This window comes from Watersipora subatra, chromosome 4 (assembly GCF_963576615.1).
Source record: "Watersipora subatra chromosome 4, tzWatSuba1.1, whole genome shotgun sequence".
NCBI classification, from domain to species: Eukaryota; Metazoa; Bryozoa; class Gymnolaemata; order Cheilostomatida; family Watersiporidae; genus Watersipora; species Watersipora subatra.
The window spans coordinates 28,972,988-28,991,068 of record NC_088711.1 but is presented as its reverse complement, the minus strand read 5'-3'; the positions used below and the strand labels follow the sequence as shown (position 1 = coordinate 28,991,068).

Genomic DNA, 18,081 nt, shown 5'->3' with positions numbered 1-18,081 from the left:
GCAACTTTGCTGTTTAAAACGGAACAGTGTAAAGAGGCGCACTAACCGGAGATCACGTGATTTTTGTGTAAAAATAATTAATAGGTTATGTAGAGGCGCACTAACTGGAGATTCCTGTTAATGCGCCCTAGCGGTGAAAGAAAAAACCACAGAATAGCCGCTCCCTTATATAAGCCGCATGGCTCAAACCGTCAGAAAAAGTAGCGGCTAATAGTCCGAAAAGTACGGTACTCTATAAGGCGGACACACACACAGACAACAATTGCCATTTATATAGTAGATGTTCAAATGATCATTTAGTCTTTTTTCAAACACTTCGTCATAATTTTGAGAAGATAAATTTAATCCTTTCACTGGCGAATCGAATGTCGCCCACATTTTGCACTCTCCTTCGGGCGGTGCGACATCAACTCTTCTAGCTGTTCACTATACCTTCCAAAGTGTCTGCTGACCTGACCTATTTTTCTGCACTGCTGAACTAGTCGATATTAGCGTCTAAACATTTTTAGCAGAGCAAAACTTTTACGTCGCAATGCTATCTGAAAATCTCATTGCAAAGATAGTGATAGACAGTTAGCCGGATGCTTGCTTAGCACAAGTCGTTCAAAGCATCATAATTGCTAAAACGTTTTTATATACTTCAAAGTATCAAGACCGCATTAAACAAATAACTGTTTTTAGCTTTATACAGTTACTGGTTATTTTTATGGTGTTGTAATCAAAGTTTTTAATGAAAAACTTAGACTTCGAGTTGGAAAATCGACTTTGATATGACTAGAAACAATGAACGAATTAATTATTATTGATATAACCGAGTCATTATTAGTACGGTTTTGTGGACACTTTTCTACTGATCACTTTCTATTATGGGTTCGTAAAGATTAAGAATTTCAAATAGACAAATAGAATTAGCGTTCCATTCAAGGGTGGCATTCAAATACAGGTTTTACGGTAATGCAACCAATGTAGGTAACAAGTGGCAGTATGAGCTCAAAAAATGGATGCCATCCGGTCTGCTCAGCTCTAAACCAAAGATGTCAAAAGCTTTACTTTTCTACCTTGTTCAGCCTTTTATCAGGAGGCAGTTATCACCTGGGTGATAAATCTAATTTAGTAAACAATAAATCACAATTTAACTATAAATCACAATGTCATTCATGGTATTTTAATAAATTCAAAGGTGAAGTATTTAACTACAACCAATAAAGTTCTATCATCAAGCAATTTCTTAGAGCTGTTTAATGATTCAAGTTAGCGAGTTTATTGATAGTCTTTTTACTGATGGTATGAAATTCTGTTGTCTACAAGCCAACTGACTACCTTCCAATTATAGCTTAGTACAAAGCTGTTGACTACACTATGATATGCTACACTACGCTGTACTACGCAATATTTTAGCGACTGGATGAAAAGAACTTTGGTGAGCAGCGACAGACAAGAAGACGAATTCGACAGATTATGGCTGGGCAGGTAAATTGTTTACTTGAGCTGAATATGATAAGTTTCGTGTCATGAGCAAATTACTTTGTTACTACAAAGTAATTTGCTCTTGTGCAGGCTTGTGATGCATTAGAACTGCACTGCATCATTGCAGTACAGTACACAGTAACTTGGCAGCATGTTACGACATTCTGATGCTCAGTAGGCTTTTACTGCTACTGCAATCTTGCTACAAATTACCCACTGCGATCTACTGCGTATTCGGTTTCATTAGGCATTACCTGAAACCCAGTCCTTCATGTATACTACAAATGAGCTTTCTTCAAAACTTGAAACTGCATGTGTACTGCAACTGTGCATTAATTCGAATTTGATACTGCAGATCAACTGGTACTACTGGCTTTGCAAGCATCTTTACTGCATTGTCAGATGCTAGTGATTGCTATGATGTTTAGCAAGTGCATGAACTTACGCTCTAGCTCCTATAGCGTGTCAGAATAGACAGTCAGGCATAATCACCATTCCAATCGATGAAATTAGGGTCTTTGCATAGTATCTTTATTAACATTATGTATTAAAATCATAATAGATTATAATTTTAACCATATATAACATGCTAGTTGTGATCAATTGTACGCCGACTCACACTCAAGTTTGATCAGCATTTACATTTTGCAATTGTGTTATGGTTGCTGCCAAGTCATCTCAATAAAGTAGACACTCCGATAGCGTATACATCATATAACGTAAATTGTAGATAACGTAAAAGATTTATGTAAAAAGGTATTGCTTCTTACTACATAAAAATTCCATATAATGTAAAGTGCCAAGTCGGGCGAGTTCTCAACTTCTATTTAAACATTAATCCATCTCGCACTTGCGAAATAAAAAAGTTGTGCGTATAGCGTTATACTAACTTACCCTACAGGATGAAAATTTTCGATGTATTTAATAATTCGGAATTTCACGAACAGTCTATTCCGCGAATTATTAAATTCCACGAATAATCAGTTATACTTTTAAACACAAGGGAGAATAACTACTGCCTCCAATTAAAAACTAGCTGCCAGGCAGAAGTATTAAACATAGCTAAGTTCCAAATTGTTGTTAAATCATCGCCGGGCTTTGAGTTAACCCATTGCCAATGCATCACACTTCTTTACAAAATTATTCAACGTTGTCACAAGTTATTCGGCATGGCGTCGTCATCGCAAAAATCTCTTTACCTTTACCTTTTTTTACATTAAAATCGACTCCATCAACCTCTAATACCGAAGTTGATGACGATAATGATTCTGATCTGGACATTGTGGTATGTATTTGATTTGCGGTGCAGATGCGTTTTTCCATAATTAACTGCGTTAGTTTATTCTCTTGTTTAAAAACTGAGAATTGCAGGTGTTACAAAGGTTTGTTTAAAAACTGATCGCTTTCATTAAATACTTAGCTATTAATACTTAGCATGATCGACTCGTAGTTGTCAGCTAATTTTCAGCTATTTGTCAGCTCGTTGTCAGCGTAGGCACGTGAAGGGTTAATTTTATTGCTAGCTGCAATAGAGATAACCCTTAATAGAAAATGATTGTGTTCATCCGCGAATAAATTAGTCCGCGAACATGCATGAAAAAGGCAATTTGCGCCAAACTTAACTCCGCGAATATTTTCATCCTGTAGGGTATTATATACAATTACAACTTTCGCAACAATCTAACTCGTCATGGTAGATCGTCAGATGTGTCGACAAAACATATAATAGAGTAGCTACGCATTGTTCATAAATACCAAGGTTATCGATTAGTGCAGGTGTTACAACGTCGGGTCTACCAATCCGAATGCCACGAGTTGGAGTATTGTCAAAATCTCTCATTTATCCTAACCTTGACCTCTGGATGCAAATAGACGACAAACGAGTAGTACCGCTTTTTTGTAAAATATTATGTTTTGCTTTCTGGTAAATGCATAAAATATTTGTTATTAGTTTTACTTTGAAGAGTACACATTGCTGTTTAGATAAATAAGTAAAACGTTGTAAATGAATGGTGAAGATGTGTGTGCTCCCCATCAACCTATTGTAGAATTACCACAATCATGGTCTATAAAAACCAGTGAAATTGATCATAAAAAGGAGAAAGGTTGTCTGTGCAAACCAATAATGCTGCAGTTACAGTACAGCCCACAAATTAAAAGAGTTAAGTAAAGTTTTTTTCTTTTTGTATGCCCAAAAAGGAGGAGTTTGGAAAGATCTTGGAACGGATTAGGCAATTTACATGTATTTTACTATAATTCTTATAACGTACAATCCCTATAACGTAAACGGTCCTGGAACTTATTATTTACGTTGTAGCAGCGCATACTGTACTTGATCCTGTGGCGGAATTTTACAAACCTGCTGTGCATCTATGTACAGTGTATAATGCAAAAGTTCCTACTACTGTTATGAAATGCGCACTAGCAACACCTGCAATGCCACCAATGCACCAATACTGCTTACTGCGCATTAGAAAATAGTTGTACTGCATATTTACTGAGCAGTAGTAGAAGTATGCAATGCAATTTTACTGCATTACTGCATGGCAATGCTACTGCATTGCTAATGCAAGCACATGTATATCCAGGTAAACATTTACTGCAACTACATTGTAGGTCTCGGCATATCGGAGGCCATATCAACGCGCAGTTATGATTTTTTTAAAGTATTGGTCACAACCTTACTACGGTGACGCATAATCGCAATTAATTTCACAGTACTTGCACCCTCTCTGTACACAAGCAGACAATCAAAAGCCAAAAACCACTCAATTCATAATTAGCATTTGTGTTGCCACATCTGCACCATTTGTCCTCTCTGTAGCGATATTACAGAGCATGAGTGAAATGTGTAAAAATTAACAGCTAGTTAATAATTGGATAGCTTGATTCATCCAGCCTAGCAAGAGAAAGGATTGTATGTATCTTACTATGTAAACCTCTTTAACATTACATAGTTTTTTGAATAACAAACACAAATTCTATTCGATTAATTTTTAAAACTACTAGTTATGTGTTCTAGTGGTTTATATTCAGTTAGTGATGTGATAACGCTAGTTGCCAGCAAGAGTATACATGTAGGTGTGAGGTTGTTGGCTCTCTCATCCTCTCTTCTCATCCTCTTTTGCTAAAAGGCTAAAAGATATTCTATTGTTGTTTTTATGACAACTGGTATGCTGCCAGTCATGTACGTCATGAGAGACCGTCATGAGTAATAACTATGTGCACAATTATTCTTAGGTGTGCAAAGGTGGTCGCACATCTAAGAATAATTGGTGCGGATGGTTGTGGCGCGGATGTTTGAGGCGCGGATGGTTTGTGCTTGACTGAGAATCTGAATATCCGGGTTTGAATTCCGCATGGTGCAATTTTTCCTAACGCTCTTAGCGCGGCGACAGATGGACACGACTCTTATTATAGTGAAGAGTAACTGAATGCTTAGCGTTGCCCGGGTTATAAAAAAGTATTTGGTCAGAAAATCCATTTTTATTTAACATATATATACAGCATTTACCATTCCAACTTTTAAGTTTCATATCGTGAGGAAAATGTTTTTGTGTAGTTCAAATGAATTAAGAGAAAAAATAAAACAACTGTCAAGGTTTCCAAACAGCTGTAACTTTTAAATTTCATATCATGAAAGAAGCGTTTTGTTGAAATAAATTAAGAGGAAAAATACAACTGTAGAGGTGTTTAAATGTAAATGTGAAATCATCAGCAAGTAATGGCTAAATATAGTCTGTTTTGCTACGATTACAATGAAAAATTATTTGGTATATAATTATATGATTTTAGTTTGTTTCAGTGTTGGCATCATAAGGCGAAAATATCATATAGATGTATAAACTGGTATAGAAACCTATATAGTAATTATCTAATGCAATCACCTCCTGGAAAAGTCATCAAAATCATCGTCATTAAAAAATAGCAACAAAACAATACGTTAACCTTAGTGGCTATAGTTACCTACAATAACTTTAGTGCATATAGTGGTTATGATCTGCAAGAAAATGTAGCATTACAATGTAGAACAAGGTTTCTTACCTTCGAGACAGACGAGTCTCAAAGCTTCATTTAGTAAGCTTAATGAATTTAGCTTACTAAACACGTACTTTAAGAAAGTTTTAGCATGTATTTTAGTAAACTTCAAAATTTTAAAGGTTGACTTGCAACAAAATTTACATTACAGTTATTTGGCATCAAAAGTTTCACCATGTCTTACTCTACTGTGTTGTAGGTGCAAGATACGTGGAAATGTGATTACAAGCTCTTAAAAGCTCAAAGACGAAGAGCTAATCGCCGCCATCACGAAACCGCCGTAGATTGAAATCAGTTTATTTCTCTGACGTAGTCATTACATTTGGTTATTGCTTTGTCACGTGATGTTATCACATAAATTGAAAGGCCGATAAAAGGCTCAATATTAAACTTCTCGTAGCACTAGTTTATGACAAACACTTCGGGTTTTACCGAAGAGCCTTTACCAAATACAGATGCTCGCTACTTTACAGTTTTGTTTCGGCTTGGTCTAACCATCTTGCCAAATAGTACGAACAAGTTCTGCAGCATTTTTCGACTATCACAGGTCACCAACAGGCTCCTCATGTTTATCAGAGGATGATATGCACTCCTTCGAGCTAAGGTTAAAAAATTAAACGAATTTTTACAGTGGGTTTTGAAATATCAGTGCTCAAAGTGACAGCATTACAATGGTGATTAAATAGACACGTAAGAACAATTAGACATGGTTTAATTGAACGTGTGAAGTATATTTGTGAAAATCTTTCGACCAATGAAGTTGCGTGAAAGTGTAAACAGAAGGCATTTTGTACAACTACGTCCCATTTGAGCCATTTTGGAAAGAGATTCTAATCTACGGCGGTCTCGTAATGGCGGCGATTAACTGTTCGTTTTTGAGCTTTTAAGAGCTTGTAATAACATTTCCACATATTTTTCACCTACAACACAGTAGAGTAAGACATAGTGAATCTTTTGATACCAAATAACTGTAATGTGAATTTTGTTGCAAGTCAACCTTTAACAAAATTTTTGTCACTTATCCGTTTGCGAATCCGTTTTTACCATAACGGGTACTGCTGAACTGAGATAGCGGCAAAATAGCATATCGACATTTTTGTTATTTCATCGTAATCTGTACAACAATTGCCAAATTTTAATTTCGAGAGACATTATTTTTGATATCATATGGCGTAAAACAACTTCACCCTAGTATGGTGAAGACGAAAAAGCATTGTTTCATAGAGTTAGGCAAAAAATATTTTATAACGGGCATCCTGTCCCGTGGGTGCAATGTATCAATTAATACGTCATTTAGCGTGTGCACGGTAAATAATAAGAGCGGTATATGATAAGAGCAATAGAATTTTAAGGACTGCGTAGCTCAGTGGTTAAATGCGTGGTTAGAAACTTGTGGTTATAATCTCTGTGAGTTCAAATCCAGCACGAAGCGAGCTTTTCATTCCAAGGTTTTAATAGCTTTTACTGGTTGGATATCTGAGCAGACGACAGACGATGACAAACTTTGAGATTTACATAGATAGATTTTGCTCAAGAAGTTATGGATATCAATATATCAATATCTATAATCTATTATCAATATATAGTTGCTGAGAATCCTTATTGCTATGGAAACACGGTCTAGATCGGTTAGTCAGTTGTTGTTTGTACATTTCCCAGGACCCAGATGAACAGGATAAACTGCGAGAGAAAAGAAATAAATTGAGAAGAAAAGAAGCTGTTGCCAAGGCTCAAGAACGAGATGCAAAAAGAAAGGTAGAATCAGAAGCGAAGGCAGGCGCAAGTGAAACCACCTGACTCTATGTGGCATTCTTATGTGTACGTGTCAGGTATTGGTATGTGAGCATCTGTGGAGTGATCGTTCGTAGGCTCGCTATCGCTCTGATGTATTGGACAGACAATTCATGTATTTATTGCTATGTTTTCTTTCTCGCCAATAGATACGGTATATCACAAGCAACATTTTAAACTTTTTAAGGTATGTGCAATGTTTACCGGGAGTTTCTGGATTGCAGTTTGTTAGCTCATCCCGCTTTATTTAGACCCTAATGCTGTAATAGCTTTAACAAATTCTTATTAGTGACAGTATAAAGTTCACAAATGAGGCACAACAAACATTTGATGCACTCATATGTTGTGGTTGTGGAAGAAGGTTTGTGGCGATAGCAAATATATCTTGTGTGGCCATTAGATCATAGGCTCAAGTTGTTGCTATGCAAAATTATACGGATTATTTTTTATGATTAGCTTTGATAGTTTCCACAGAAGGAAAGAAACAGCTAATAGAAAGATCTTTATTGTACATCAACAGCTGCAATAAACCTTATAACACTCTTGCCTAGTCACGGATGTTAGCGTTATTGGCAATGTATCATGGCGGGATATTATTACTGGTTATGTACTTAATATTTTACATGTTTTATTTGTGGATTTGCTGATTTACGTTAGGGTAAAGCAAATATTTGTTGTCATAGTAACAGCCATCTATTGTAAGGCGATATATAGGATTAGATAACTACAGTAAGTTTGTTTCCTGTTAGTATTTCGTCAAATAATAAAACTGGAAAGACTAAACTATAACGGATAGTCGAATGCCCTTTATACACATCGTAATGGAATCCCATGCAAACATATTGCCCGGCTGCTTCGTTGTATTATTACAGTCCAACCTGTACATGTAATGTTAATTCATTCGGGCCCAACTTTGTTTTTTAATTAAATATGTCATAATTCGGGTCGCATACACTTGTAGGAATATACTGCAATTCATTTAATGTGTTCAAGTCATTGCTGGATACTGCAGAAGATAACATACGACACGTGCTTGCATTATAAAGAGATGTAATGCAGTTGATTACATACGACACGTGCTTGCATTATAAAGAGATATAATGCAGCTGATTACATACGACACGTGCTTGCGTTATAAACAGATGTAATACAGATGATTACATACGACACATGCTTGCGTTATAAAGAGATGTAATACAGATGATTACATACGACACATGCTTGCGTTATAAGGAGATGTAATGCAGTTGATTACATTTGACACATGCTTGCGTTATAAAGAGATGTAATGCAGTTGATTACATACGACACATGCTTGCGTTATAAAGAGATATAATGCAGCTGATTACATACGACACGTGCTTGCGTTATAAACAGATGTAATACAGTTGATTACATACGACACATGCTTGCGCTATAAGGAGATATAATGCAGCTGATTACATGCGACACATGCTTGCGTTATAAAGAGATGTAATACAGATGATTACATACGACACGTGCATACGTTATAAAGAGATCTAATGCAAATGATTACATACGACACATGCTTTCGTTATAGAGAGATGCAAAACAGTTGACTCCCAAAAGTAAGCCATATAAAATGTCTTCATATCCATGACAGGTGAATGAAACTATAGATATAAATGAGGTGATACAGATACCTTAGCGTAATTTATTAGTAACACAAACTAGATAAAGTTTAAAATTAACTTACCTTTTTGACCAGTTATTATTTGTAATTTTTTATTTGTTTTCCTTGGGGTTTTTTCTGTTCTCTTGCAAAACTGCAATACTTCAAGAAACCCTCACCTTCATGTGTTAGAATTTCTTTGGGTTTAGAGCTTCATATTTGCTAGCATTTTGCATGGTATGTTGTAAATTCGTATTTCAAGACAATCCTAAGTAAAGGTTTGACTTTGGACATCTTTTGGCTTTGACTGAATTACTAGGAGAAACTAACTCCAACTCGTAATAAGTACACCTATCTGTGCACAAGGTTTTTCTTCTGCCTTGTCATCAATTGCTGGCAGGCCATTCAAACCTAAATAGCATTTGTGTAATATGTCAGTATGTATTGCTGTCATGGTAGCTCATTGTTTTTGAATGCCTGTAGGCTATTTTTTTATTTGTTCTGATGCAGCAGATTGTTGATTGATCTGTGATTGATCCTCCAGTAAAACAATGAAGCCGTCAATATCGTGTCTATGCCCATTTTATTGTGCTAAGAAGTCAGTTTTCAATGTCCTGGTATTCTTCTCATTCTACAAAGAGAAAGGCAAAAATGTCTTGTTTGTTCATATCCTGTCACCAGCTGAATAGGGCCAAAGTTCTAAATTCTGTCCTAGCCGAACCCATCAACTGTCTTCATTCATCAACTGTCTTTGGAGCAGCCGCTAGAATTTTTTTTTAATAGATGATAGTAACATTGTTTATTCAAAGGTTAATACAAGGCTTTCCAAAATCAGGTAAAAAAGCTGAGTTGATGACGCAAAAACTCAAAAGGTTGAGCAAAGATTAATGCATTACAGTAGATTTTTAAACGTACAAGTTTGTTGTCTTCTGCCTTGCACTAAGGGTGCTTGCGGATGCCCTACTTTTAGAGGGTCGACGATCAAGTACACTTTTGGTATTCGAATTTGCATACAACTCACAGTTGTGGGAAAAGCTTGTTAGTTTTGCCTTGATTGGTGTAGACAAGGGAAGGGTACACAACAACAGAATTGGGTGAACTTCATTGGTAGTACATAGCACATGCATGTCGCCGCATCACTAAGACCTCTGACTTGAGATCTTTGTGAAAAGTTTAATGTCTGTAGGCTAGGATAACTGGACACGAGCCTTACTTATATATATATATATATATTTATATATATCAGCTGAACTCGGCAGAATTAGTAAGCAAATTTTAGACTGCATAAATCTGAACATCAAAGCAGAACTAGAACTCAACCAATGGAAGAAAACAACAGATGTCATTGAATGGTTTTCGAACATACCACACAAAGATCAACATGCATTCATAATATTCGATATCGTAGAATTTTATCCTTCCAGCTTAGCCAGACTCTTAGACGCAGCCCTAGACTTTGCTAGTAAATATTACAACATTTCAGAGTATGACGGAAATATCATAACAGACGCGAAAAAGTCCATGTTATACTCTGGCAAAGACAGCTGGTCTAAAACCTCCTCAGAGGAACACTTTGATGTAACCATGGGATGCCGAGACGTGTGAGCTTGTCGGCAACTTCATACTAAGCAAATGAGCAGCAAAGTATGGCAATTCATTCGGACTGTACAGAGATGACAGGCTGGGAATAATCAGAGACACTTCACGACAAGTAGAAAAGATTAAAAAATACCTCTGCGGGATATTCAAAAACCATGGACTGCAAATCACTATAATTGATGCAAATAGAAAGTCAGTGAACTATCTCGACATTACCCTGGATTTAAACAACGGCAATTATACGCCTTTCAGCAAGCCTAATAACTTGCCCATTTATGTGAGCTCAAAATCCAACCACCCTAGAAACATCACAAACTTACCAGCAGGTATAAACAGCAGACTTTGCGCGCTCTCCTCTGACAGCAATACATTCGAGAGTCATCAACCAAAATCTATCAAACAGCCTTAAAGAGTAGTGGATACAACCACAAACTACAATACTCTCCTATAGCAACAACACCTCAAACTAAAAGGAAAAACTGACCGCGTAACTCTCATTGGTATAACCTCCCATTCAGCAAGCATGTCGCAACCAACATCGGCAGACAATTCTTAAAAATCGTCAGAGAAGAACTTCCTGAAAACCACCCATTGCAGACCATGTTCAACAAGAACACTCTAAAATCAGCTACAGCTGTATAAAAAATGTAAAAAACATCATCGACTCACACAACCAAAAACTCTTGAAAGGCAAATAATAATCTACCGAAAAAAATTCACCAAATTCTTTTAACTGTCGTGTAAAAGCCAACTGCGCAAAAAGGAAATGTTTGCAGTCTGCTATAGTTTATCAAGCCACTGTCACCTCCCACGATGGTGAAGCTAACTACATTGGCCTAACAGAAACTTCATTTAAAACGCGCTATAACAATCACAAAGCGTCGTTCACACAACGAAATAAAAGAACTGCCACTGAACTTAGCAAGCACATATAGCGGCTAAAAGGTTCCAACACTAATTATTCCATCAACTGGAGAATACTGGAGAAGTCTATTCCGCTGGCCAATGGCTCTAAAAACTGTGCCTTGTGTATAAAAGAAAATTTTATATCATATACAGGCCATACATGAACAAACGCAATGAACTTGTCAGCACCTGCAGACACTCTAGCAAATTTCTACTGTCTAGTTTTAAAACCTAATGTTTCTATGAATCCTTTAACGACCATAATCATCCAGCTAGGACGTTTTAGTAATTTTAATAGTTCTAGCTGTCTATAAAGGAACCAAAACTGGTACAAGCACTTTATCTGACGATTGCTCTTACCAAGCATGAAACTAATAGTAATCAAGTGTTTTACTTGAAGTTATAGTCTGTTTTATTGATTTTAACTTGCTTTGATTTTATCATTGATCACTCTGCTCGGATCTTATGCTTTTACTCATGTATGTATGTATATATATATATATATATATATATTACAAATGCGTTCGAGCATACGGTTTCTATTCTCCATAGAGTGATTACGGTGTTGGGTCGCATACCATTGAAAGTGTCATCATTTATTGATAAGTGTACTAGCTATTTGTTTATTGCAAAGCCCATCTAAAAACATCATGAACTTAAATTTTTGGCATGCCACCTTGGCCCGTTATTAGCATGTTTGAAATTTACAGCTGAGGGACAGTAAACAAATGTATGAATTTACGAAAATTATTGTTGGTTATATTTAATTTGGAAATACTACTGCTTAAGATGGCTGACTAAATTTTGCACCATTTTTTGTACACAGCTGATCAGAGGCTACTAAATGCCTAAACACTAATACTGTTTTGCATTTTGTTATGGTGATTTTAAACCATGTTGAATCACTATAGCAACCTTGCTATAGCAATTATAGCAACCTTGCTGTATTAACTTAAAGTCTGAAAACCTGAAATGAGTCAATTTCTTATATTTCAGTGAAATGCGTTTAATTATTACACCGATAAGTTCATACACAAATGTTTTATTTTTAGAAGCCTGATAATTGTGGCACAGTCGGAGTTTTTTTCCATCGTTGCTCATTTAAAACTGTCATGTCAGCTTATGAATGGTGTGATAGGCTAAAGATATGCTTATGAATGGTGTGATAGGCTAAAGATATGCTTATGAATGGTGTGATAGGCTAAAGATATGCTTATGAATGATGTGATTGGCTAAAGATATGCTTATGAATGGTGATAGGCTAAAGATATGCTTATGAATGGTGTGATAGGCTAAAGATATGCTTATGAATGGTGTGATAGGCTAAAGATATGCTTATGAATGGTGTGATAGGCTAAAGATATGCTTATGAATGGTATGATAGGCTAAAGATATGCTTATGAATGGTGTGATAGGCTGAAGATATGCTTATGAATGGTGTGATAGGCTAAAGATATGCTTATGAATGGTGTGATAGGCTAAAGATATGCTTATGAATGGTGTGATAGGCTAAAGATATGCTTATGAATGGTGTGATAGGCTAAAGATATGCTTATGAATGGTGTGATAGGCTAAAGATATGCTTATGAATGGCGTGATTGGCCGGCTAAAGAAACCAATTTAGATTTAGTTTACAAATAATTCAGAATATTAAAAGTTATTACCTTGCAATTACATTCTTGTGAGAATTTCATCTCTTATCCATTTCACTCTGTCAGATGCTTGTATATCATCCCTTTGTAATATTTGAAACTAGGTTTTGGTAGCCATTTGCTAAGCTAGGATCTGCTGTGGAAGTAAGAACTTAAGAAGGTTTGTTTTTATTTTATTTCACAATATCTCTTTGGGCATTGATGCCGTTTATAGACATGCCTTCCTCGCGCTGTCCTTATCGCATTGTATGTGTTTCACAACTCAAGCTGGTTTAACAAACATAGAGCTTATGAATCATTGCTGCACTCGCTGAGCTCAATACATCCAGCATGCTAGATATGCTTGGGTAGCGAAGATTATTTGGGGAAAATGCCTGAGAATATTGTTGTTGTTGCAATTTGCTACATACTGCATGTGATATAAGGAATGAGATTTAGGGATATCGCAAAATACATGCTGAATTAAAAGCTGTACCTTGTAGGTTGTATAACTCTTTAATAAAAACTGTCATACCAAGAAATGCTCTATGCATTCCAAATCCAAAAGCAGAAGATTGCCTGAAGGAATCGTCCCAGTGCTAAACAAAACTATCAGATTTTCTAGCGCTGTACCTTGAGATGAGGCCATAAGCGTTGTTATATTGATCACGCGGTGAAACTCCCTGAACAATCTATTCTCTCTACCATTGCAGTAAATCGATATAGAAGACAAATATTGGTCTATGACTGCCCTACTGTTAAGTCCACGGTCATTTTTGTGACAAAAAATGTGAGAGACTTACAAACATTCCTAGACTTGAGTCATTTAGTAACAACATAGGCAGCTTCAGCGCAATGTAGTCTAGTATTTCTCACAATCGCACAATTCCTATCAAGCTATCTTGTTGACAATTATTATTCAAATCAGACAAGCAGTTACTGGGCAATAGAATAAAATAGGATGTCATGGAAAAGTATGGTATCAATATTGATCATCTGCGAATCAAACCTGTCATAAGTGTGACACCTTGATCGAGTTGACCAGCTATGTCTATACTTAATAGAACGGCTCCAAATCAAGAATATAGGAGTTTGACCCAGAATTGTGGCGTGTTGAACGTGACCATGAGATGAAAAAGTATAAAATATTCTTTTGCTGCTACAAATAATGCTACCTTTGACTGCTTAGTGACTTGATTTTTGCAAACCTTAGTCTTCTCTGCTAAAAAATGACTTGAAGATGTTTGTAGACAAAGAGCAGCATCGAAGTTGGTATAACAAAATCTTTATAGTTAGCAAACTGTCATGTCAAATAATTTTTGTCGAATTCCTGGGCTTTCAGTATTTGACTTATATAGGGCTATATTTTAATTACATTTTTAGCATGTTATCACTCCATTCCGGTTTTAAAATGATAAGTTTGAACTAATAAATACAATTTTACACTGCAAGAACATATCTAAATCAATATTAGTATAAGCCTCTAGGCTCCAAACTTTTTTTATCTCAGTTATTAAAGCAACTATCAACCTGTATCCTACAGTCAACCCTGTGACACTAGCAACTATAATATGTTTTTATATATTCATAGTTTTGTTATAAAACTATGCAATCATCAACACTGCTTCCTTTTTGCAATAATGGCATTGGAGCGTTAATGAATCGGCTAGTTATTTCATCGTGCGACGGATGACCTTTTGATCCCAGCCACGTGATCAGTTTTACGCAATCTTGCAGTTTGTTGGTTTTCAGTATTTTATTGAATATAAATCACTTAATGAAAACTGAAACTGAATACTGAGCTATCGAACAGCCGCTCGTGTTAGCTAAAAAGCAAATATGGCTTCATTATACTCCCAGTGTGCAAACACCGTGATTGAAAAGCAGTTGTTATAAAGCAATCTGGTCGGGAGGTAAATGCAGCCAACGTGTGGTCATTTGATGCTCACAGTTGAACGTAAGTAGTCACTGTCTATTATCTTCCCCCTAATATCCCCTTATATCTTATATTAAAATCCATAATCTTGGTCTCCATCTTATCCCTTGAACTAAGCTGAGCTAAGTTTATTGTTCGCTGTTCTTTCTTCCTTGGTTTCACTGTTTTGTATTTCAAAACTTCTTTACGTTACCTACAGTTACCCTTGTAGTATGAATATTATGTAGGCTAGATTTCGCTAAAGATTTTTGGTATGTGTTGCTGAATTTATGAAGGCTTGAATCAATGTTTATTATTACTGCATGTTACGTATTCATTTCATCTTGTTGCAATCTTCTATAACTTTATATTTAAAGGTTGACTAGCAACAAAATTCACATTACAGTTATTTGGTATCAAAAGACTCACCATGCCTTACTCTGTTGTGTTGTAAGTGCCAAATATGTGGAAATGTGATTACAAGCTCTTAAAAGCTCAAAAACGAAAAGCCGCCGTAGATTGGAATCTCTTTATTTCGATGACGTAGCCACGAAATTTGGTTATCGTCTTGTGACGTATGTTCTCAAGTGAATTGAAAGGCCAATACAAAGCTCAATATAAAACTTATCGTAGTACTAGTTTATGACAAACACTTCGGGTTTTACCGAAGACCCCGTATCAAATATAGATGCTCGCTACTTTACAGTTTTGTTTCGGTTTGGTCTAATCGGCAAGTCGTGATCTGATCATGTGACCCAATACTTCGCAAATAATTTTTGCAGCACTTTTCGATTATCACAAGTGACCAACAGGCTCGTCATGATTATCAGACAATGATATGTACTCTTTCAAGCTAAGGCTAAAAAATTAAACAAATTTTTACGGTAAGTTATAAGATATCATTGCTAAAAGTGACAGCATTACGATGACGATAAAATAGACGTGTAAGAACAATAGACATAGTTTTATTGAATGCGTGAAGTATATTTGTAAAAATATTTCGACGAATAAGGTTGCAAGAAAATGTAAACAGAAACCATCTCTCACAACTACATCACATTTGAGCCTTTTGGAAAGGAATCCAAACTACGACGGTCTCGTGTGGCTGCGATTAACTGTTCGTATTTGAGCTTTTAAGAGCTTGTAATCACCTTTCCACATATTTGGCACCTACAACACAACAGAGTAAGACATGGTGAATCTTTTCATATCAAATAACGGTAATGTGAATTTTGTTGCAAGTCAACCTTTAAAGCTATTTTATAATATGTATTTCAAAAATAGCATTTCAGGGCTGAAATGGCATTTTATGTAACTTAGCCTGCGCTAGTACGTCGGGGAAGTTCTTTCTGCTGTACTGTTATAAGACAGCACACCAACATTATGTGGCTGGCAGTGTAAACACCTTTTAGACATTATCAAGAGCCCCATTGGTTGTAAATAGAGCAGCTCAAGTCAGTATTTTGATACAAAACTAATGATGGTTGCTGCTGTGTGGTAAATACACAACTAGGACTTGTAAAGATTTACTGTTAATAACTGTTTCTTGTATTATTTTATCTGTTATGGCCCCAAGAAGTGTTTTATTTTTTTGTAGATGAGAACAGACTTCTGAAAACATTCTCATGCTGCATAACATTCAGCTTTTGGTCAACAGCTGTTCAGGAGAAACAAACAGCTTTTACATCGTGTAGCCTCGAGATCAACAGTTCTTTCCTTTGATAATCAACGGCAAAGTGCTACTAATCGATTCACAGCATTGTCTTAGTCGGACTCTGTTGACACAATAGATGTTATTTGAAATTGAGCCCTCACCATAGAAATATTGATAAACTGTATCCGCTGTATGCGCTATTATAACTCACTCCTTTGGTATAACACAGTTGTATGCTCTACTCTCTGAAACCTGTGTCGGTACAGCTAGCCACCTTCTGATTTTTCCGTTCTTTAGGGACTTTCACCAGTTGTGCGAAATTCGGTAATACAACATGATCAAGCATAAAGCATTACATTCATGATTTTACGGTTTTGTAAATCACTGAACAAGTAATGCGTTAATTAGATAACATCTCCTCTAGGCAGTCATAATCTACGAGATAGATTAACTGCCTGTCTCACTACTTTTCTACGTTTTCTACTTATTCCGGTGCTAATACCATGACAGACCAAGAGAAATCAGCTCTCGAGTTAGACGTAAGTTCGCTACAATCCTTTATTACGTTTTTCTGAATAAATAGCATAAACTGACCTGATTTGTCTAGTTACGATAATTCCATCTTGCAGAATGTTGAATCACTCTCTCTTCTATTTATATGACATTTTTGTGAATTGACATGTTGTCGCAGCCAAATGTCAGACGACTGTATTTGACAAGTCCCCAGTAGTTGTATACAGTAGTCTCCAACTACTGTATACAACTACTGTATCCCCAGTAGTTGGAGGCTCGTATTTAGAGTTGCTTTTATTTTCCGATTCAAACTTACATTTAGAAATTTTCCGGTTTTAGTTGTTTGTAGTATTTTTGTTCTCGCATAATTGTGAAAGTATATAAATTATAGCATTATATAATTAAGATAACTGCTCAATTACAATACACTTGTAGCGAGTCGCTTGTAACGAGTCGCTCGCGGTCAACTCGCTCTAAAAACTGATTTAGGCTCTTAGCTACATAAAGGTTTTAATCATGGCCATCAAAGCACACGCACACTGTATATAATCACTGTATATAATCACTGTATATAATCACTGTATATAATCACTGTATATAATCACTGTATATAATCACTGTATATAGTCACTGTATATAATCACTGTATATAATCACTGTATATAATCACTGTATATAGTCACTATATATAATCACTGTATATAATCGCTGTATATAATCACTATATAATCACTGTATATAATCACTATATATAATCACTGTATATAATCACTGTATATAGTCACTGTATATAGTCACTGTATATAATCACTGTATATAATCGCTATATATAATCACTGTATATAATCACTGTATATAGTCACTGTATATAATCACTGTATATAATCACTGTATATAATCACTGTATATAGTCAATGTATATAATCACTGTATA

General features: G+C 35.8%; 2 protein-coding genes across 2 annotated transcripts in view; both read left to right on the top strand.

Annotated features, from left to right (window-relative positions):
* Positions 1 to 8,085, top strand: part of LOC137393265 (probable ATP-dependent RNA helicase DDX49) — a 49,031-nt gene extending 40,946 nt beyond the window's left edge. Inside the window, exons 9-10 of the mRNA XM_068079733.1 lie at positions 1,399 to 1,470; positions 7,165 to 8,085. Coding sequence (XP_067935834.1) covers positions 1,399 to 1,470; positions 7,165 to 7,302 — 210 coding nt within the window. The 3' untranslated portion in view covers positions 7,303 to 8,085. The remainder of the gene's footprint in view (positions 1 to 1,398; positions 1,471 to 7,164) is intronic.
* A 9,052-nt stretch (positions 8,086 to 17,137) lies between these two features.
* Positions 17,138 to 18,081, top strand: part of LOC137394128 (sodium channel protein 1 brain-like) — a 76,717-nt gene continuing 75,773 nt past the window's right edge. The window contains exon 1 of the mRNA XM_068080847.1: positions 17,138 to 17,166. Within this exon, the coding sequence (XP_067936948.1) occupies positions 17,138 to 17,166 (29 nt within the window). The remainder of the gene's footprint in view (positions 17,167 to 18,081) is intronic.